Below are 22,467 nucleotides of genomic sequence, written 5' to 3'. Positions count from 1 at the left end.
TAAAAAGTTCCCAATTTGACAAAAGCAAACAAGGAAAATTACACCGTAGAAAAGCCCGGGTGACGGGAGTGAGGCCCTGTCTCAAGAAGAAAGCATCGCAGAGATTGAAAAGCAGGGAGTGAATCAGAGGATTGTATAACGTTGTTAATACTGGCCCTTGTTTCAGTGGCAAAAGGCCCAAATAAGCCGTGTGTCTCACGGATTCTCGCATCAATTGTTCAGGATCTGAGATGTTGCCTCCATTTCCAGTTAGGCATTGTATGGTGGAATTGCAGTTAGCACATCTGGTGCAAAAATTTTAATGCTGACGAAGGTGGACATGTTCCCTGAGCTAAGAGGGTCAGAATTTGGGTGTGTCTTCAGGCTCTCTGGCTTACCAGGAATGGAGATCCTGGCTCTAGGGATTTTCCCAAAATGTCTCAGACAGTAAGCAACAGGTCAGAATTGAGTCCCGGCGCCAAGGCCTCGAGGTGTAAAGAAACAGCCCTGGCCTCAGGGCCCATGAAATTAGGATGATTTAAAGAAGGATGGTGGAATGAGAGGACTGTGACCTTTGGCCCCGTTTCTTTCCCTTGTCTTTTCATGGGCCAGGTGTGCTCAATCAGAAGGCTTCCTGCGCCTGATGTCGAGTGTCCTGGGGGAAGAAAGGAGCACTGTTTTGAAAGATGCTCCACAGGGAGAAAGGAGCCACCATTCTCAGGAGAATGATCCCCAGAAGCCTGAGCAATCCAGATGCCGTGGCTTCACACTAGACCCTGGAGGGTCTTATTCCTGGAGCCGGGACCTGGGCATCGGTGTCCTTTCATGCTCATAACTGATTTTGAGGGGAGCCCAATGGATAAACTGTCTGCGAGTCATTCGCATCACACTGTAGTTTTCACACACGTCACACAGAAACCCTGTTCGTGTGCACATTTGGGTGCTTGAGCAGGGTTGCACCCAAGATTCTGCGGTTCTACCGAGCCCTGGGTTGTGCACTGGACAACCTTCCTCAGGGGTTGGTCAATTCTGATCACTGCACCTAACGAGACAGGGACCATGAAACCTAAGCAGCAAATACAGAAAAGGAAGTGGTCATTTCCCACAATCATTTCCACTGAAACACCACGTCGGATAAATAAGTCTGATTGCAGGACAGGGACTGGGCTTCAGAGATGCACCTTTCGCAGCTGGACGAATGACCCGGAATCTCCCCAGATGCCGTCTGTAAACACACCAAATGAGATTGATTTCAGGGCTTTCTGAATTTAGTTTCGTTGAAGACACACACTCCTGTGTGTGATTTCCTTGACTACCAATACGACTTACTTCCAAATGACTTACATGCCAGTGGGAAAATTTTCCGTTTCAACTCATTGGAATTGGACACCGTGAAACAGGCAAGTCGGTCTGTCTGTTTCCGGCGTTCTGTGGGTTCCACCAAGTGCACAAGTCCTAGGGCGCCTGAGTTCCATTCGAAAACCAGTGTAAAAACGGCGAGTCAGGGTAAGAAAGAAGAGCACCGTTCCTATCTTCCAAATGCATTCCAGTTTCCACGACTCAAGGTGGCGAGAAGGATCCACGGATGTCCCACATTAACAAAATTTCACCTTCTCATGCCGACCAACAACTGACGAGTGAAACACACCCCGGGAGAAAATAGTCAACCCAGTCCCCTGCAATAACCTCACACGCAAACCTACACGTCAACAGGTCATATTCAGAAATACACACTGAATGTCATCTACCGTGAACACAAACACACAGACAGTCCCTCCAGAGGTTGTCTGCGTTGTCCGTGTTGTACAGACAGAAACTTGGGCTCCTCATTACTTTACTTAGGATTGGCAGTGTTCGTGTTTGTGTGGGTGTGTGTGTGTTTGCGTGCGTGCTTGTGGGTGTGTGTGTGTGTGAGTTTGCGCACCCCTATGTGTGGGTCGGCACATCCACTGAGCTCACTGGCACAGAAGCAGAGCCCTCTTGCTGTGTTTGTTCTTCCCTTTGGATCTCCTGGTCCTCCCTTGCAGAGAAGCGAGTGTGCCAGTGTTCATGGATTCGTGATCTGTCGGGTTCGTTGAGGAGAGGTTTAGCAGGGAGCTTTGCTGTTCAGGATGGTGGTTTTTCATCCCACACTTGTATTTCGATTGATGAATCACAAGTACGTTGGGAGGCAGGGTACCTTCGACTTTTCTGACGTTGAAGTCAGGCTTGGTTTTGTTTTGCTCTTGGAGGAATTTCCAGTGGTCTAAGGTGCTTTCCTGAGTGGCCGTTTCCACCAAGTGCTCGTCCAACTCGGGTACCTGGAGGCAGGGGTCTCTCTTGAGCTCTCCATGCGTTGCTCGCCTGTCTGTGTCTTCAGCGCCAAGGGCTCTTGCTTCCCTGCCTCTTGACACACTCTCACTGTGTCTTTCCCATTCACTCTTCTGGATGTAAAAGAGGACATAGGCCTGTTGACTCAGGACAGAAGTGATGCCAGAGGCAGTGACCTCGGCATCATCCATTTTATACCACTGGCCTTCTTGAGCTTTGACATAAGAGAAGTAATGTCCGTTGTGACAGCTCCACCCGGCGTGGACCAGCACAGCATAGAGGACATAGACAAGAGGTCCTGCGTTCTGCTGAGACATGTATGGCTGCATGTCAAGGCACTCAGGATATTGCACACTCTTGGCAAGTTTGTTGCCTGTGACATGGGAGAATCTCTTCAATACAAGGATGAGGACCTTGGCAGAAGTGTGCAAAGTTAACGTCTTGGAGGCCGGCGCCTTCTGGAGACAAAGACCACAATGATAGGCATTCTCTCCATTGAGTTCTTCGGGCTTCACCAACTGTTCCAAAGCTTGCTTCACACTCTGAGCTGCCTGGATATCCAGGGCGATGTCCAGGTAAGGGTCAAAGGTGTCTGAAATGCCCTGGCAGTGGAGACACTTGATTTGAGATCTCCAGTACCCTCCAAATATTTGGTGCATGAGGGTGGTGTCCTTAGAGTGATGATCTACCAGCTTGTGCCCGGGAAGGCATGCCTTTTTCATGGCATCCACAGTGAACATCAGAAATTCATGGGCGTCTTCCTGCTTGCCTCTATGGAAGCCAGCAGCCAATGCCCGTGAGGGCTGGATGACATGGCCAGGACGGTGGAGGGCCCGTGTGATGTGAGCTTGCATAGTACAGAGCATGCAGCCCTTGTGACCATGACAAGTTTGAGAGTGCTCCCGGGACAGCATGTAGTTGGCAAGGGGCGGTGTGTATGTCAGGCACTGCAGGGAAGCATTCACGTAGCAGGTATTTCCCATATTCTGGAGCCCAGCCCCCACCGCAGCGGGTCTCCTGCTACTCAGAGGAAGCTGCTCCCTGGGAGCAAGCTGTCTTGCCACAGGAGCCAAATCATCACAGAGGTCGACACGGGTCTCAGATGAGAGTGGTGACTTCTCAGGGAGAGAAGTCCGCTGGATTTCAGCAAAAGCTGCACCTGGCCCAGAACATGTGAGTTTTGAAAAGCGGTTCAACTGCCACTCCCCTCCCAAGCAGAGTGAGTCGTCCTCCATGTCGCCTGGAACAAGGATCACAAGGTTTTTCTGCTGGGACCGCGGGTTGCAGAAAGACGCTATCTCTTCCGAGAGGGTGTTCAAATGAGGAGCTGTCTGGCCGCATCAGCCCTTATATACCTCACCCCCACCAACCGCGAACACCCCACCCACCCATCAGGTGCGCGATAAACCAATCAAATATCAGCACTCAATTAAGGAAGGAGTCACAGGGTGTGTCCCCTTGCATTGCTGGGAATTCAACAGACACAGCCCACATCATGCTTTCCAGAACACCTGAATCCAATTACTCCTCAGGCTGATAGGCACGTAGAATACGAGTGTAACCGGGTTGGGACAGTGGCCACACACTTGCCTTATTTTAGGTAAAACAATGTCAGGGAAGAAATCTTTACCTATGAAGCCGTGTGTGTGTGCGCGCTTGTGTGTGTGTGTCCGTGTTTGTGTGTGTGTGTGTGTGTGTGTGTGTGTGTGTGTTTGTGCTGGGATGTACTTTCAAGTGTGTGCTTTTGGCAGATACCATCATCCCTTCAGCGATTGAAGGACAAGAAGTCGGAAGTGCGCTTTCTGACTGGAGAATAGTCAATGAAGTACAGTAATTAGCACAGCGTATTTTTTTTTCCTCAATAAGAAAGGAGAGATCCGTGGAATCAAACAGACCTTCCAGCGATAACCTTTCCATGCTCAGCCTATTGATTGTGTATCCGAGTGAAATTGCCTGCCAGTGGGGAACAAGACAAGTCTTTGCCTGAAATGCTCTTGTGAAAGTTAGGTTCCCATATAATAAAGCATCAAGTGGTAGAAACATGCACTGAAGTTTGAAGAGATACTCAGTGCACAAAGCAGAATATGAAAGACTTTCATGAAATCACGCAATCACCGAGAGACTAATTGATGACATTCCCCAAATTGAGGTTTACCAGAAAAGAGAAATAGTCATGACATGCTACAGTCAGCGGTTTCAGACGTCCGACGGCAGTTTAAGAAAACATGAAACAAAAGTCTTGAGATATCAGAAGGTATCCCAACTAAAACCTTTGGTTTATGTAAGAAATGATGAAAATAAAAGCAACATATCTCACAGTATGGGTGGTAATATTTTCATACGTATGTGATAATGGATCAACATTTGATAGAGATGAAATAAAAAGTTCCCAATTTGACAAAAGCAAACAAGGAAAATTACACCGTAGAAAAGCCCGGGTGACGGGAGTGAGGCCCTGTCTCAAGAAGAAAGCATCGCAGAGATTGAAAAGCAGGGAGTGAATCAGAGGATTGTATAACGTTGTTAATACTGGCCCTTGTTTCAGTGGCAAAAGGCCCAAATAAGCCGTGTGTCTCACGGATTCTCGCATCAATTGTTCAGGATCTGAGATGTTGCCTCCATTTCCAGTTAGGCATTGTATGGTGGAATTGCAGTTAGCACATCTGGTGCAAAAATTTTAATGCTGACGAAGGTGGACATGTTCCCTGAGCTAAGAGGGTCAGAATTTGGGTGTGTCTTCAGGCTCTCTGGCTTACCAGGAATGGAGATCCTGGCTCTAGGGATTTTCCCAAAATGTCTCAGACAGTAAGCAACAGGGCAGAATTGAGTCCCGGCGCCAAGGCCTCGAGGTGTAAAGAAACAGCCCTGGCCTCAGGGCCCATGAAATTAGGATGATTTAAAGAAGGATGGTGGAATGAGAGGACTGTGACCTTTGGCCCCGTTTCTTTCCCTTGTCTTTTCATGGGCCAGGTGTGCTCAATCAGAAGGCTTCCTGCGCGTGATGTCGAGTGTCCTGGGGGAAGAAAGGAGCACTGTTTTGAAAGATGCTCCACAGGGAGAAAGGAGCCACCATTCTCAGGAGAATGATCCCCAGAAGCCTGAGCAATCCAGATGCCGTGGCTTCACACTAGACCCTGGAGGGTCTTATTCCTAGAGCTGGGACCTGGGCATCGGTGTCCTTTCATGCTCATAACTGATTTTGAGGGGAGCCCAATGGATAAACTGTCTGCGAGTCATTCGCATCACACTGTAGTTTTCACACACGTCACACAGAAACCCTGTTCGTGTGCACATTTGGGTGCTTGAGCAGGGTTGCACCCAAGATTCTGCGGTTCTACCGAGCCCTGGGTTGTGCACTGGACAACCTTCCTCAGGGGTTGGTCAATTCTGATCACTGCACCTAACGAGACAGGGACCATGAAACCTAATCAGCAAATACAGAAAAGGAAGTGGTCATTTCCCACAATCATTTCCACTGAAACACCACGTCGGATAAATAAGTCTGATTGCAGGACAGGGACTGGGCTTCAGAGATGCACCTTTCGCAGCTGGACGAATGACCCGGAATCTCCCCAGATGCCGTCTGTAAACACACCAAACGAGATTGATTTCAGGGCTTTCTGAATTTAGTTTCGTTGAAGACACACACTCCTGTGTGTGATTTCCTTGACTACCAATACGACTTACTTCCAAATGACTTACATGCCAGTGGGAAAATTTTCCGTTTCAACTCATTGGAATTGGACACCGTGAAACAGGCAAGTCGGTCTGTCTGTTTCCGGCGTTCTGTGGGTTCCACCAAGTGCACAAGTCCTAGGGCGCCTGAGGTCCATTCAAAAACCAGTGTAAAAACGGCGAGTCAGGGTAAGAAAGAAGAGCACCGTTCCTATCTTCCAAATGCATTCCAGTTTCCACGACTCAAGGTGGCGAGAAGGATCCACGGATGTCCCACATTAACAAAATTTCACCTTCTCATGCCGACCAACAACTGACGAGTGAAACACACCCCGGGAGAAAATAGTCAACCCAGTCCCCTGCAATAACCTCACACGCAAACCTACACGTCAACAGGTCATATTCAGAAATACACACTGAATGTCATCTACCGTGAACACAAACACACAGACAGTCCCTCCAGAGGTTGTCTGCGTTGTCCGTGTTGTACAGACAGAAACTTGGGCTCCTCATTACTTTACTTAGGATTGGCAGTGTTCGTGTTTGTGTGGGTGTGTGTGTGTTTGCGTGCGTGCTTGTGGGTGTGTGTGTGTGTGAGTTTGCGCACCCCTATGTGTGGGTCGGCACATCCACTGAGCTCACTGGCACAGAAGCAGAGCCCTCTTGCTGTGTTTGTTCTTCCCTTTGGATCTCCTGGTCCTCCCTTGCAGAGAAGCGAGTGTGCCAGTGTTCATGGATTCGTGATCTGTCGGGTTCGTTGAGGAGAGGTTTAGCAGGGAGCTTTGCTGTTCAGGATGGTGGTTTTTCATCCCACACTTGTATTTCGATTGATGAATCACAAGTACGTTGGGAGGCAGGGTACCTTCGACTTTTCTGACGTTGAAGTCAGGCTTGGTTTTGTTTTGCTCTTGGAGGAATTTCCAGTGGTCTAAGGTGCTTTCCTGAGTGGCCGTTTCCACCAAGTGCTCGTCCAACTCGGGTACCTGGAGGCAGGGGTCTCTCTTGAGCTCTCCTTGCGTTGCTCGCCTGTCTGTGTCTTCAGCGCCAAGGGCTCTTGCTTCCCTGCCTCTTGACACACTCTCACTGTGTCTTTCCCATTCACTCTTCTGGATGTAAAAGAGGACATAGGCCTGTTGACTCAGGACAGAAGTGATGCCAGAGGCAGTGACCTCGGCATCATCCATTTTATACCACTGGCCTTCTTGAGCTTTGACATAAGAGAAGTAATGTCCGTTGTGACAGCTCCACCCGGCGTGGACCAGCACAGCATAGAGGACATAGACAAGAGGTCCTGCGTTCTGCTGAGACATGTATGGCTGCATGTCAAGGCACTCAGGATATTGCACACTCTTGGCAAGTTTGTTGCCTGTGACATGGGAGAATCTCTTCAATACAAGGATGAGGACCTTGGCAGAAGTGTGCAAAGTTAACGTCTTGGAGGCCGGCGCCTTCTGGAGACAAAGACCACAATGATAGGCATTCTCTCCATTGAGTTCTTCGGGCTTCACCAACTGTTCCAAAGCTTGCTTCACACTCTGAGCTGCCTGGATATCCAGGGCGATGTCCAGGTAAGGGTCAAAGGTGTCTGAAATGCCCTGGCAGTGGAGACACTTGATTTGAGATCTCCAGTACCCTCCAAATATTTGGTGCATGAGGGTGGTGTCCTTAGAGTGATGATCTACCAGCTTGTGCCCGGGAAGGCATGCCTTTTTCATGGCATCCACAGTGAACATCAGAAATTCATGGGCGTCTTCCTGCTTGCCTCTATGGAAGCCAGCAGCCAATGCCCGTGAGGGCTGGATGACATGGCCAGGACGGTGGAGGGCCCGTGTGATGTGAGCTTGCATAGTACAGAGCATGCAGCCCTTGTGACCATGACAAGTTTGAGAGTGCTCCCGGGACAGCATGTAGTTGGCAAGGGGCGGTGTGTATGTCAGGCACTGCAGGGAAGCATTCACGTAGCAGGTATTTCCCATATTCTGGAACCCAGCCCCCACCGCAGCGGGTCTCCTGCTACTCAGAGGAAGCTGCTCCCTGGGAGCAAGCTGTCTTGCCACAGGAGCCAAATCATCACAGAGGTCGACACGGGTCTCAGATGAGAGTGGTGACTTCTCAGGGAGAGAAGTCCGCTGGATTTCAGCAAAAGCTGCACCTGGCCCAGAACATGTGAGTTTTGAAAAGCGGTTCAACTGCCACTCCCCTCCCAAGCAGAGTGAGTCGTCCTCCATGTCGCCTGGAACAAGGATCATAAGGTTTTTCTGCTGGGACCGCGGGTTGCAGAAAGACGCTATCTCTTCCGGGAGGGTGTTCAAATGAGGAGCTGTCTGGCCGCATCAGCCCTTATATACCTCACCCCCACCAATCGCGAACACCCCACCCACCCATCAGGTGCGCGATAAACCAATCAAATATCAGCACTCAATTAAGGAAGGAGTCACAGGGTGTGTCCCCTTGCATTGCTGGGAATTCAACAGACACAGCCCACATCATGCTTTCCAGAACACCTGAATCCAATTACTCCTCAGGCTGATAGGCACGTAGAATACGAGTGTAACCGGGTTGGGACAGTGGCCACATACTTGCCTTATTTTAGGTAAAACAATGTCAGGGAAGAAATCTTTACCTATGAAGCCGTGTGTGTGTGCGCGCTTGTGTGTGTGTGTCCGTGTTTGTGTGTGTGTGTGTGTGTGTGTGTGTGTGTTTGTGCTGGGATGTACTTTCAAGTGTGTGCTTTTGGCAGATACCATCATCCCTTCAGCGATTGAAGGACAAGAAGTCGGAAGTGCGCTTTCTGACTGGAGAATAGTCAATGAAGTACAGTAATTAGCACAGCGTATTTTTTTTTCCTCAATAAGAAAGGAGAGATCCGTGGAATCAAACAGACCTTCCAGCGGTAAGCTTTCCATGCTCAGCCTATTGATTGTGTATCCGAGTGAAATTGCCTGCCAGTGGGGAACAAGACAAGTCTTTGCCTGAAATGCTCTTGTGAAAGTTAGATTCCCATATAATAAAGCATCAAGTGGTAGAAACATGCACTGAAGTTTGAAGAGATACTCAGTGCACAAAGTAGAATGTGAAAGACTTTCGTGAAATCACGCAATCACCGAGAGACTAATTGATGACATTCCCCAAATTGAGGTTTACCAGAAAAGAGAAATAGTCATGACATGCTACAGTCAGCGGTTTCAGACGTCCGACGGCAGTTTAAGAAAACATGAAACAAAAGTCTTGAGATATCAGAAGGTATCCCAACTAAAACCTTTGGTTTATGAAAGAAATGATGAAAATAAAAGCAACATATCTCACAGTATGGGTGGTAATATTTTCATACGTATGTGATAATGGATCAACATTTGATAGAGATGAAATAAAAAGTTCCCAATTTGACAAAAGCAAACAAGGAAAATTACACCGTAGAAAAGCCCGGGTGACGGGAGTGAGGCCCTGTCTCAAGAAGAAAGCATCGCAGAGATTGAAAAGCAGGGAGTGAATCAGAGGATTGTATAACGTTGTTAATACTGGCCCTTGTTTCAGTGGCAAAAGGCCCAAATAAGCCGTGTGTCTCACGGATTCTCGCATCAATTGTTCAGGATCTGAGATGTTGCCTCCATTTCCAGTTAGGCATTGTATGGTGGAATTGCAGTTAGCACATCTGGTGCAAAAATTTTAATGCTGACGAAGGTGGACATGTTCCCTGAGCTAAGAGGGTCAGAATTTGGGTGTGTCTTCAGGCTCTCTGGCTTACCAGGAATGGAGATCCTGGCTCTAGGGATTTTCCCAAAATGTCTCAGACAGTAAGCAACAGGGCAGAATTGAGTCCCGGCGCCAAGGCCTCGAGGTGTAAAGAAACAGCCCTGGCCTCAGGGCCCATGAAATTAGGATGATTTAAAGAAGGATGGTGGAATGAGAGGACTGTGACCTTTGGCCCCGTTTCTTTCCCTTGTCTTTTCATGGGCCAGGTGTGCTCAATCAGAAGGCTTCCTGCGCGTGATGTCGAGTGTCCTGGGGGAAGAAAGGAGCACTGTTTTGAAAGATGCTCCACAGGGAGAAAGGAGCCACCATTCTCAGGAGAATGATCCCCAGAAGCCTGAGCAATCCAGATGCCGTGGCTTCACACTAGACCCTGGAGGGTCTTATTCCTGGAGCCGGGACCTGGGCATCGGTGTCCTTTCATGCTCATAACTGATTTTGAGGGGAACCCAATGGATAAACTGTCTGCGAGTCATTCGCATCACACTGTAGTTTTCACACACGTCACACAGAAACCCTGTTCGTGTGCACATTTGGGTGCTTGAGCAGGGTTGCACCCAAGATTCTGCGGTTCTACCGAGCCCTGGGTTGTGCACTGGACAACCTTCCTCAGGGGTTGGTCAATTCTGATCACTGTACCTAACGAGACAGGGACCATGAAACCTAATCAGCAAATACAGAAAAGGAAGTGGTCATTTCCCACAATCATTTCCACTGAAACACCACGTCGGATAAATAAGTCTGATTGCAGGACAGGGACTGGGCTTCAGAGATGCACCTTTCGCAGCTGGACGAATGACCCGGAATCTCCCCAGATGCCGTCTGTAAACACACCAAATGAGATTGATTTCAGGGCTTTCTGAATTTAGTTTCGTTGAAGACACACACTCCTGTGTGTGATTTCCTTGACTACCAATACGACTTACTTCCAAATGACTTACATGCCAGTGGGAAAATTTTCCGTTTCAACTCATTGGAATTGGACACCGTGAAACAGGCAAGTCGGTCTGTCTGTTTCCGGCGTTCTGTGGGTTCCACCAAGTGCACAAGTCCTAGGGCGCCTGAGTTCCATTCGAAAACCAGTGTAAAAACGGCGAGTCAGGGTAAGAAAGAAGAGCACCGTTCCTATCTTCCAAATGCATTCCAGTTTCCACGACTCAAGGTGGCGAGAAGGATCCACGGATGTCCCACATTAACAAAATTTCACCTTCTCATGCCGACCAACAACTGACGAGTGAAACACACCCCGGGAGAAAATAGTCAACCCAGTCCCCTGCAATAACCTCACACGCAAACCTACACGTCAACAGGTCATATTCAGAAATACACACTGAATGTCATCTACCGTGAACACAAACACACAGACAGTCCCTCCAGAGGTTGTCTGCGTTGTCCGTGTTGTACAGACAGAAACTTGGGCTCCTCATTACTTTACTTAGGATTGGCAGTGTTCGTGTTTGTGTGGGTGTGTGTGTGTTTGCGTGCGTGCTTGTGGGTGTGTGTGTGTGTGAGTTTGCGCACCCCTATGTGTGGGTCGGCACATCCACTGAGCTCACTGGCACAGAAGCAGAGCCCTCTTGCTGTGTTTGTTCTTCCCTTTGGATCTCCTGGTCCTCCCTTGCAGAGAAGCGAGTGTGCCAGTGTTCATGGATTCGTGATCTGTCGGGTTCGTTGAGGAGAGGTTTAGCAGGGAGCTTTGCTGTTCAGGATGGTGGTTTTTCATCCCACACTTGTATTTCGATTGATGAATCACAAGTACGTTGGGAGGCAGGGTACCTTCGACTTTTCTGACGTTGAAGTCAGGCTTGGTTTTGTTTTGCTCTTGGAGGAATTTCCAGTGGTCTAAGGTGCTTTCCTGAGTGGCCGTTTCCACCAAGTGCTCGTCCAACTCGGGTACCTGGAGGCAGGGGTCTCTCTTGAGCTCTCCTTGCGTTGCTCGCCTGTCTGTGTCTTCAGCGCCAAGGGCTCTTGCTTCCCTGCCTCTTGACACACTCTCACTGTGTCTTTCCCATTCACTCTTCTGGATGTAAAAGAGGACATAGGCCTGTTGACTCAGGACAGAAGTGATGCCAGAGGCAGTGACCTCGGCATCATCCATTTTATACCACTGGCCTTCTTGAGCTTTGACATAAGAGAAGTAATGTCCGTTGTGACAGCTCCACCCGGCGTGGACCAGCACAGCATAGAGGACATAGACAAGAGGTCCTGCGTTCTGCTGAGACATGTATGGCTGCATGTCAAGGCACTCAGGATATTGCACACTCTTGGCAAGTTTGTTGCCTGTGACATGGGAGAATCTCTTCAATACAAGGATGAGGACCTTGGCAGAAGTGTGCAAAGTTAACGTCTTGGAGGCCGGCGCCTTCTGGAGACAAAGACCACAATGATAGGCATTCTCTCCATTGAGTTCTTCGGGCTTCACCAACTGTTCCAAAGCTTGCTTCACACTCTGAGCTGCCTGGATATCCAGGGCGATGTCCAGGTAAGGGTCAAAGGTGTCTGAAATGCCCTGGCAGTGGAGACACTTGATTTGAGATCTCCAGTACCCTCCAAATATTTGGTGCATGAGGGTGGTGTCCTTAGAGTGATGATCTACCAGCTTGTGCCCGGGAAGGCATGCCTTTTTCATGGCATCCACAGTGAACATCAGAAATTCATGGGCGTCTTCCTGCTTGCCTCTATGGAAGCCAGCAGCCAATGCCCGTGAGGGCTGGATGACATGGCCAGGACGGTGGAGGGCCCGTGTGATGTGAGCTTGCATAGTACAGAGCATGCAGCCCTTGTGACCATGACAAGTTTGAGAGTGCTCCCGGGACAGCATGTAGTTGGCAAGGGGCGGTGTGTATGTCAGGCACTGCAGGGAAGCATTCACGTAGCAGGTATTTCCCATATTCTGGAGCCCAGCCCCCACCGCAGCGGGTCTCCTGCTACTCAGAGGAAGCTGCTCCCTGGGAGCAAGCTGTCTTGCCACAGGAGCCAAATCATCACAGAGGTCGACACGGGTCTCAGATGAGAGTGGTGACTTCTCAGGGAGAGAAGTCCGCTGGATTTCAGCAAAAGCTGCACCTGGCCCAGAACATGTGAGTTTTGAAAAGCGGTTCAACTGCCACTCCCCTCCCAAGCAGAGTGAGTCGTCCTCCATGTCGCCTGGAACAAGGATCACAAGGTTTTTCTGCTGGGACCGCGGGTTGCAGAAAGACGCTATCTCTTCCGAGAGGGTGTTCAAATGAGGAGCTGTCTGGCCGCATCAGCCCTTATATACCTCACCCCCACCAACCGCGAACACCCCACCCACCCATCAGGTGCGCGATAAACCAATCAAATATCAGCACTCAATTAAGGAAGGAGTCACAGGGTGTGTCCCCTTGCATTGCTGGGAATTCAACAGACACAGCCCACATCATGCTTTCCAGAACACCTGAATCCAATTACTCCTCAGGCTGATAGGCACGTAGAATACGAGTGTAACCGGGTTGGGACAGTGGCCACACACTTGCCTTATTTTAGGTAAAACAATGTCAGGGAAGAAATCTTTACCTATGAAGCCGTGTGTGTGTGCGCGCTTGTGTGTGTGTGTCCGTGTTTGTGTGTGTGTGTGTGTGTGTGTGTGTGTGTGTGTTTGTGCTGGGATGTACTTTCAAGTGTGTGCTTTTGGCAGATACCATCATCCCTTCAGCGATTGAAGGACAAGAAGTCGGAAGTGCGCTTTCTGACTGGAGAATAGTCAATGAAGTACAGTAATTAGCACAGCGTATTTTTTTTTCCTCAATAAGAAAGGAGAGATCCGTGGAATCAAACAGACCTTCCAGCGATAACCTTTCCATGCTCAGCCTATTGATTGTGTATCCGAGTGAAATTGCCTGCCAGTGGGGAACAAGACAAGTCTTTGCCTGAAATGCTCTTGTGAAAGTTAGGTTCCCATATAATAAAGCATCAAGTGGTAGAAACATGCACTGAAGTTTGAAGAGATACTCAGTGCACAAAGCAGAATATGAAAGACTTTCATGAAATCACGCAATCACCGAGAGACTAATTGATGACATTCCCCAAATTGAGGTTTACCAGAAAAGAGAAATAGTCATGACATGCTACAGTCAGCGGTTTCAGACGTCCGACGGCAGTTTAAGAAAACATGAAACAAAAGTCTTGAGATATCAGAAGGTATCCCAACTAAAACCTTTGGTTTATGTAAGAAATGATGAAAATAAAAGCAACATATCTCACAGTATGGGTGGTAATATTTTCATACGTATGTGATAATGGATCAACATTTGATAGAGATGAAATAAAAAGTTCCCAATTTGACAAAAGCAAACAAGGAAAATTACACCGTAGAAAAGCCCGGGTGACGGGAGTGAGGCCCTGTCTCAAGAAGAAAGCATCGCAGAGATTGAAAAGCAGGGAGTGAATCAGAGGATTGTATAACGTTGTTAATACTGGCCCTTGTTTCAGTGGCAAAAGGCCCAAATAAGCCGTGTGTCTCACGGATTCTCGCATCAATTGTTCAGGATCTGAGATGTTGCCTCCATTTCCAGTTAGGCATTGTATGGTGGAATTGCAGTTAGCACATCTGGTGCAAAAATTTTAATGCTGACGAAGGTGGACATGTTCCCTGAGCTAAGAGGGTCAGAATTTGGGTGTGTCTTCAGGCTCTCTGGCTTACCAGGAATGGAGATCCTGGCTCTAGGGATTTTCCCAAAATGTCTCAGACAGTAAGCAACAGGGCAGAATTGAGTCCCGGCGCCAAGGCCTCGAGGTGTAAAGAAACAGCCCTGGCCTCAGGGCCCATGAAATTAGGATGATTTAAAGAAGGATGGTGGAATGAGAGGACTGTGACCTTTGGCCCCGTTTCTTTCCCTTGTCTTTTCATGGGCCAGGTGTGCTCAATCAGAAGGCTTCCTGCGCGTGATGTCGAGTGTCCTGGGGGAAGAAAGGAGCACTGTTTTGAAAGATGCTCCACAGGGAGAAAGGAGCCACCATTCTCAGGAGAATGATCCCCAGAAGCCTGAGCAATCCAGATGCCGTGGCTTCACACTAGACCCTGGAGGGTCTTATTCCTAGAGCTGGGACCTGGGCATCGGTGTCCTTTCATGCTCATAACTGATTTTGAGGGGAGCCCAATGGATAAACTGTCTGCGAGTCATTCGCATCACACTGTAGTTTTCACACACGTCACACAGAAACCCTGTTCGTGTGCACATTTGGGTGCTTGAGCAGGGTTGCACCCAAGATTCTGCGGTTCTACCGAGCCCTGGGTTGTGCACTGGACAACCTTCCTCAGGGGTTGGTCAATTCTGATCACTGCACCTAACGAGACAGGGACCATGAAACCTAATCAGCAAATACAGAAAAGGAAGTGGTCATTTCCCACAATCATTTCCACTGAAACACCACGTCGGATAAATAAGTCTGATTGCAGGACAGGGACTGGGCTTCAGAGATGCACCTTTCGCAGCTGGACGAATGACCCGGAATCTCCCCAGATGCCGTCTGTAAACACACCAAACGAGATTGATTTCAGGGCTTTCTGAATTTAGTTTCGTTGAAGACACACACTCCTGTGTGTGATTTCCTTGACTACCAATACGACTTACTTCCAAATGACTTACATGCCAGTGGGAAAATTTTCCGTTTCAACTCATTGGAATTGGACACCGTGAAACAGGCAAGTCGGTCTGTCTGTTTCCGGCGTTCTGTGGGTTCCACCAAGTGCACAAGTCCTAGGGCGCCTGAGGTCCATTCAAAAACCAGTGTAAAAACGGCGAGTCAGGGTAAGAAAGAAGAGCACCGTTCCTATCTTCCAAATGCATTCCAGTTTCCACGACTCAAGGTGGCGAGAAGGATCCACGGATGTCCCACATTAACAAAATTTCACCTTCTCATGCCGACCAACAACTGACGAGTGAAACACACCCCGGGAGAAAATAGTCAACCCAGTCCCCTGCAATAACCTCACACGCAAACCTACACGTCAACAGGTCATATTCAGAAATACACACTGAATGTCATCTACCGTGAACACAAACACACAGACAGTCCCTCCAGAGGTTGTCTGCGTTGTCCGTGTTGTACAGACAGAAACTTGGGCTCCTCATTACTTTACTTAGGATTGGCAGTGTTCGTGTTTGTGTGGGTGTGTGTGTGTTTGCGTGCGTGCTTGTGGGTGTGTGTGTGTGTGAGTTTGCGCACCCCTATGTGTGGGTCGGCACATCCACTGAGCTCACTGGCACAGAAGCAGAGCCCTCTTGCTGTGTTTGTTCTTCCCTTTGGATCTCCTGGTCCTCCCTTGCAGAGAAGCGAGTGTGCCAGTGTTCATGGATTCGTGATCTGTCGGGTTCGTTGAGGAGAGGTTTAGCAGGGAGCTTTGCTGTTCAGGATGGTGGTTTTTCATCCCACACTTGTATTTCGATTGATGAATCACAAGTACGTTGGGAGGCAGGGTACCTTCGACTTTTCTGACGTTGAAGTCAGGCTTGGTTTTGTTTTGCTCTTGGAGGAATTTCCAGTGGTCTAAGGTGCTTTCCTGAGTGGCCGTTTCCACCAAGTGCTCGTCCAACTCGGGTACCTGGAGGCAGGGGTCTCTCTTGAGCTCTCCTTGCGTTGCTCGCCTGTCTGTGTCTTCAGCGCCAAGGGCTCTTGCTTCCCTGCCTCTTGACACACTCTCACTGTGTCTTTCCCATTCACTCTTCTGGATGTAAAAGAGGACATAGGCCTGTTGACTCAGGACAGAAGTGATGCCAGAGGCAGTGACCTCGGCATCATCCATTTTATACCACTGGCCTTCTTGAGCTTTGACATAAGAGAAGTAATGTCCGTTGTGACAGCTCCACCCGGCGTGGACCAGCACAGCATAGAGGACATAGACAAGAGGTCCTGCGTTCTGCTGAGACATGTATGGCTGCATGTCAAGGCACTCAGGATATTGCACACTCTTGGCAAGTTTGTTGCCTGTGACATGGGAGAATCTCTTCAATACAAGGATGAGGACCTTGGCAGAAGTGTGCAAAGTTAACGTCTTGGAGGCCGGCGCCTTCTGGAGACAAAGACCACAATGATAGGCATTCTCTCCATTGAGTTCTTCGGGCTTCACCAACTGTTCCAAAGCTTGCTTCACACTCTGAGCTGCCTGGATATCCAGGGCGATGTCCAGGTAAGGGTCAAAGGTGTCTGAAATGCCCTGGCAGTGGAGACACTTGATTTGAGATCTCCAGTACCCTCCAAATATTTGGTGCATGAGGGTGGTGTCCTTAGAGTGATGATCTACCAGCTTGTGCCCGGGAAGGCATGCCTTTTTCATGGCATCCACAGTGAACATCAGAAATTCATGGGCGTCTTCCTGCTTGCCTCTATGGAAGCCAGCAGCCAATGCCCGTGAGGGCTGGATGACATGGCCAGGACGGTGGAGGGCCCGTGTGATGTGAGCTTGCATAGTACAGAGCATGCAGCCCTTGTGACCATGACAAGTTTGAGAGTGCTCCCGGGACAGCATGTAGTTGGCAAGGGGCGGTGTGTATGTCAGGCACTGCAGGGAAGCATTCACGTAGCAGGTATTTCCCATATTCTGGAACCCAGCCCCCACCGCAGCGGGTCTCCTGCTACTCAGAGGAAGCTGCTCCCTGGGAGCAAGCTGTCTTGCCACAGGAGCCAAATCATCACAGAGGTCGACACGGGTCTCAGATGAGAGTGGTGACTTCTCAGGGAGAGAAGTCCGCTGGATTTCAGCAAAAGCTGCACCTGGCCCAGAACATGTGAGTTTTGAAAAGCGGTTCAACTGCCACTCCCCTCCCAAGCAGAGTGAGTCGTCCTCCATGTCGCCTGGAACAAGGATCATAAGGTTTTTCTGCTGGGACCGCGGGTTGCAGAAAGACGCTATCTCTTCCGGGAGGGTGTTCAAATGAGGAGCTGTCTGGCCGCATCAGCCCTTATATACCTCACCCCCACCAATCGCGAACACCCCACCCACCCATCAGGTGCGCGATAAACCAATCAAATATCAGCACTCAATTAAGGAAGGAGTCACAGGGTGTGTCCCCTTGCATTGCTGGGAATTCAACAGACACAGCCCACATCATGCTTTCCAGAACACCTGAATCCAATTACTCCTCAGGCTGATAGGCACGTAGAATACGAGTGTAACCGGGTTGGGACAGTGGCCACATACTTGCCTTATTTTAGGTAAAACAATGTCAGGGAAGAAATCTTTACCTATGAAGCCGTGTGTGTGTGCGCGCTTGTGTGTGTGTGTCCGTGTTTGTGTGTGTGTGTGTGTGTGTGTGTGTGTGTTTGTGCTGGGATGTACTTTCAAGTGTGTGCTTTTGGCAGATACCATCATCCCTTCAGCGATTGAAGGACAAGAAGTCGGAAGTGCGCTTTCTGACTGGAGAATAGTCAATGAAGTACAGTAATTAGCACAGCGTATTTTTTTTTCCTCAATAAGAAAGGAGAGATCCGTGGAATCAAACAGACCTTCCAGCGGTAAGCTTTCCATGCTCAGCCTATTGATTGTGTATCCGAGTGAAATTGCCTGCCAGTGGGGAACAAGACAAGTCTTTGCCTGAAATGCTCTTGTGAAAGTTAGATTCCCATATAATAAAGCATCAAGTGGTAGAAACATGCACTGAAGTTTGAAGAGATACTCAGTGCACAAAGTAGAATGTGAAAGACTTTCGTGAAATCACGCAATCACCGAGAGACTAATTGATGACATTCCCCAAATTGAGGTTTACCAGAAAAGAGAAATAGTCATGACATGCTACAGTCAGCGGTTTCAGACGTCCGACGGCAGTTTAAGAAAACATGAAACAAAAGTCTTGAGATATCAGAAGGTATCCCAACTAAAACCTTTGGTTTATGAAAGAAATGATGAAAATAAAAGCAACATATCTCACAGTATGGGTGGTAATATTTTCATACGTATGTGATAATGGATCAACATTTGATAGAGATGAAATAAAAAGTTCCCAATTTGACAAAAGCAAACAAGGAAAATTACACCGTAGAAAAGCCCGGGTGACGGGAGTGAGGCCCTGTCTCAAGAAGAAAGCATCGCAGAGATTGAAAAGCAGGGAGTGAATCAGAGGATTGTATAACGTTGTTAATACTGGCCCTTGTTTCCGTGGCAAAAGGCCCAAATAAGCCGTGTGTCTCACGGATTCTCGCATCAATTGTTCAGGATCTGAGATGTTGCCTCCATTTCCAGTTAGGCATTGTATGGTGGAATTGCAGTTAGCACATCTGGTGCAAAAATTTTAATGCTGACGAAGGTGGACATGTTCCCTGAGCTAAGAGGGTCAGAATTTGGGTGTGTCTTCAGGCTCTCTGGCTTACCAGGAATGGAGATCCTGGCTCTAGGGATTTTCCCAAAATGTCTCAGACAGTAAGCAACAGGGCAGAATTGAGTCCCGGCGCCAAGGCCTCGAGGTGTAAAGAAACAGCCCTGGCCTCAGGGCCCATGAAATTAGGATGATTTAAAGAAGGATGGTGGAATGAGAGGACTGTGACCTTTGGCCCCGTTTCTTTCCCTTGTCTTTTCATGGGCCAGGTGTGCTCAATCAGAAGGCTTCCTGCGCGTGATGTCGAGTGTCCTGGGGGAAGAAAGGAGCACTGTTTTGAAAGATGCTCCACAGGGAGAAAGGAGCCACCATTCTCAGGAGAATGATCCCCAGAAGCCTGAGCAATCCAGATGCCGTGGCTTCACACTAGACCCTGGAGGGTCTTATTCCTGGAGCCGGGACCTGGGCATCGGTGTCCTTTCATGCTCATAACTGATTTTGAGGGGAACCCAATGGATAAACTGTCTGCGAGTCATTCGCATCACACTGTAGTTTTCACACACGTCACACAGAAACCCTGTTCGTGTGCACATTTGGGTGCTTGAGCAGGGTTGCACCCAAGATTCTGCGGTTCTACCGAGCCCTGGGTTGTGCACTGGACAACCTTCCTCAGGGGTTGGTCAATTCTGATCACTGTACCTAACGAGACAGGGACCATGAAACCTAATCAGCAAATACAGAAAAGGAAGTGGTCATTTCCCACAATCATTTCCACTGAAACACCACGTCGGATAAATAAGTCTGATTGCAGGACAGGGACTGGGCTTCAGAGATGCACCTTTCGCAGCTGGACGAATGACCCGGAATCTCCCCAGATGCCGTCTGTAAACACACCAAATGAGATTGATTTCAGGGCTTTCTGAATTTAGTTTCGTTGAAGACACACACTCCTGTGTGTGATTTCCTTGACTACCAATACGACTTACTTCCAAATGACTTACATGCCAGTGGGAAAATTTTCCGTTTCAACTCATTGGAATTGGACACCGTGAAACAGGCAAGTCGGTCTGTCTGTTTCCGGCGTTCTGTGGGTTCCACCAAGTGCACAAGTCCTAGGGCGCCTGAGTTCCATTCGAAAACCAGTGTAAAAACGGCGAGTCAGGGTAAGAAAGAAGAGCACCGTTCCTATCTTCCAAATGCATTCCAGTTTCCACGACTCAAGGTGGCGAGAAGGATCCACGGATGTCCCACATTAACAAAATTTCACCTTCTCATGCCGACCAACAACTGACGAGTGAAACACACCCCGGGAGAAAATAGTCAACCCAGTCCCCTGCAATAACCTCACACGCAAACCTACACGTCAACAGGTCATATTCAGAAATACACACTGAATGTCATCTACCGTGAACACAAACACACAGACAGTCCCTCCAGAGGTTGTCTGCGTTGTCCGTGTTGTACAGACAGAAACTTGGGCTCCTCATTACTTTACTTAGGATTGGCAGTGTTCGTGTTTGTGTGGGTGTGTGTGTGTTTGCGTGCGTGCTTGTGGGTGTGTGTGTGTGTGAGTTTGCGCACCCCTATGTGTGGGTCGGCACATCCACTGAGCTCACTGGCACAGAAGCAGAGCCCTCTTGCTGTGTTTGTTCTTCCCTTTGGATCTCCTGGTCCTCCCTTGCAGAGAAGCGAGTGTGCCAGTGTTCATGGATTCGTGATCTGTCGGGTTCGTTGAGGAGAGGTTTAGCAGGGAGCTTTGCTGTTCAGGATGGTGGTTTTTCATCCCACACTTGTATTTCGATTGATGAATCACAAGTACGTTGGGAGGCAGGGTACCTTCGACTTTTCTGACGTTGAAGTCAGGCTTGGTTTTGTTTTGCTCTTGGAGGAATTTCCAGTGGTCTAAGGTGCTTTCCTGAGTGGCCGTTTCCACCAAGTGCTCGTCCAACTCGGGTACCTGGAGGCAGGGGTCTCTCTTGAGCTCTCCTTGCGTTGCTCGCCTGTCTGTGTCTTCAGCGCCAAGGGCTCTTGCTTCCCTGCCTCTTGACACACTCTCACTGTGTCTTTCCCATTCACTCTTCTGGATGTAAAAGAGGACATAGGCCTGTTGACTCAGGACAGAAGTGATGCCAGAGGCAGTGACCTCGGCATCATCCATTTTATACCACTGGCCTTCTTGAGCTTTGACATAAGAGAAGTAATGTCCGTTGTGACAGCTCCACCCGGCGTGGACCAGCACAGCATAGAGGACATAGACAAGAGGTCCTGCGTTCTGCTGAGACATGTATGGCTGCATGTCAAGGCACTCAGGATATTGCACACTCTTGGCAAGTTTGTTGCCTGTGACATGGGAGAATCTCTTCAATACAAGGATGAGGACCTTGGCAGAAGTGTGCAAAGTTAACGTCTTGGAGGCCGGCGCCTTCTGGAGACAAAGACCACAATGATAGGCATTCTCTCCATTGAGTTCTTCGGGCTTCACCAACTGTTCCAAAGCTTGCTTCACACTCTGAGCTGCCTGGATATCCAGGGCGATGTCCAGGTAAGGGTCAAAGGTGTCTGAAATGCCCTGGCAGTGGAGACACTTGATTTGAGATCTCCAGTACCCTCCAAATATTTGGTGCATGAGGGTGGTGTCCTTAGAGTGATGATCTACCAGCTTGTGCCCGGGAAGGCATGCCTTTTTCATGGCATCCACAGTGAACATCAGAAATTCATGGGCGTCTTCCTGCTTGCCTCTATGGAAGCCAGCAGCCAATGCCCGTGAGGGCTGGATGACATGGCCAGGACGGTGGAGGGCCCGTGTGATGTGAGCTTGCATAGTACAGAGCATGCAGCCCTTGTGACCATGACAAGTTTGAGAGTGCTCCCGGGACAGCATGTAGTTGGCAAGGGGCGGTGTGTATGTCAGGCACTGCAGGGAAGCATTCACGTAGCAGGTATTTCCCATATTCTGGAGCCCAGCCCCCACCGCAGCGGGTCTCCTGCTACTCAGAGGAAGCTGCTCCCTGGGAGCAAGCTGTCTTGCCACAGGAGCCAAATCATCACAGAGGTCGACACGGGTCTCAGATGAGAGTGGTGACTTCTCAGGGAGAGAAGTCCGCTGGATTTCAGCAAAAGCTGCACCTGGCCCAGAACATGTGAGTTTTGAAAAGCGGTTCAACTGCCACTCCCCTCCCAAGCAGAGTGAGTCGTCCTCCATGTCGCCTGGAACAAGGATCACAAGGTTTTTCTGCTGGGACCGCGGGTTGCAGAAAGACGCTATCTCTTCCGAGAGGGTGTTCAAATGAGGAGCTGTCTGGCCGCATCAGCCCCTATATACCTCACCCCCACCAACCGCGAACACCCCACCCACCCATCAGGTGCGCGATAAACCAATCAAATATCAGCACTCAATTAAGGAAGGAGTCACAGGGTGTGTCCCCTTGCATTGCTGGGAATTCAACAGACACAGCCCACATCATGCTTTCCAGAACACCTG

General features: G+C 49.1%; 6 protein-coding genes across 6 annotated transcripts in view; 1 reads left to right on the top strand and 5 right to left on the bottom strand.

The window, feature by feature from the left end:
- LOC129042737 (uncharacterized) overlaps positions 1-22,467 on the top strand; it is a 124,410-nt gene that overhangs the window by 56,546 nt on the left and 45,397 nt on the right. The gene's annotated exons all lie outside the window — the stretch shown is intronic.
- LOC134740093 (ubiquitin carboxyl-terminal hydrolase 17-like protein 22) lies at positions 1,935-3,524 on the bottom strand. Its single transcript, XM_063669452.1, has one exon. It carries the CDS (start codon positions 3,522-3,524, stop codon positions 1,935-1,937), a length of 1,590 nt encoding a protein of 529 aa, XP_063525522.1.
- LOC134740092 (ubiquitin carboxyl-terminal hydrolase 17-like protein 22) lies at positions 6,603-8,192 on the bottom strand. The gene has a single exon (XM_063669451.1). It carries the CDS (start codon positions 8,190-8,192, stop codon positions 6,603-6,605), a length of 1,590 nt encoding a protein of 529 aa, XP_063525521.1.
- On the bottom strand, positions 11,267-12,856 carry LOC134740091 (ubiquitin carboxyl-terminal hydrolase 17-like protein 22). The gene has a single exon (XM_063669450.1). It carries the CDS (start codon positions 12,854-12,856, stop codon positions 11,267-11,269), a length of 1,590 nt encoding a protein of 529 aa, XP_063525520.1.
- Positions 15,935-17,524, bottom strand: LOC134740090 (ubiquitin carboxyl-terminal hydrolase 17-like protein 22). The gene has a single exon (XM_063669449.1). It carries the CDS (start codon positions 17,522-17,524, stop codon positions 15,935-15,937), a length of 1,590 nt encoding a protein of 529 aa, XP_063525519.1.
- Positions 20,599-22,188, bottom strand: LOC134740089 (ubiquitin carboxyl-terminal hydrolase 17-like protein 22). The gene has a single exon (XM_063669448.1). The coding sequence runs from the start codon at positions 22,186-22,188 to the stop codon at positions 20,599-20,601; it is 1,590 nt and encodes a 529-aa protein (XP_063525518.1).

The sequence above is a fragment of the Pongo pygmaeus genome, chromosome 7 (assembly GCF_028885625.2).
Source record: "Pongo pygmaeus isolate AG05252 chromosome 7, NHGRI_mPonPyg2-v2.0_pri, whole genome shotgun sequence".
In the NCBI taxonomy this organism is placed as follows: Eukaryota; Metazoa; Chordata; class Mammalia; order Primates; family Hominidae; genus Pongo; species Pongo pygmaeus.
Note: the sequence above shows the minus strand (reverse complement) of the source record. Positions and strands in the feature narration are given on the sequence as shown.

What these genes read in the sequence shown, in the direction of transcription:
- LOC134740093 (XM_063669452.1), bottom strand. Translation starts at nt 3,524, where the DNA reads ATGGAGGACGACTCACTCTGCTTGGGAGGGGAGTGGCAGTTGAACCGC.
- LOC134740092 (XM_063669451.1), bottom strand. Translation starts at nt 8,192, where the DNA reads ATGGAGGACGACTCACTCTGCTTGGGAGGGGAGTGGCAGTTGAACCGC.
- LOC134740091 (XM_063669450.1), bottom strand. Translation starts at nt 12,856, where the DNA reads ATGGAGGACGACTCACTCTGCTTGGGAGGGGAGTGGCAGTTGAACCGC.
- LOC134740090 (XM_063669449.1), bottom strand. Translation starts at nt 17,524, where the DNA reads ATGGAGGACGACTCACTCTGCTTGGGAGGGGAGTGGCAGTTGAACCGC.
- LOC134740089 (XM_063669448.1), bottom strand. Translation starts at nt 22,188, where the DNA reads ATGGAGGACGACTCACTCTGCTTGGGAGGGGAGTGGCAGTTGAACCGC.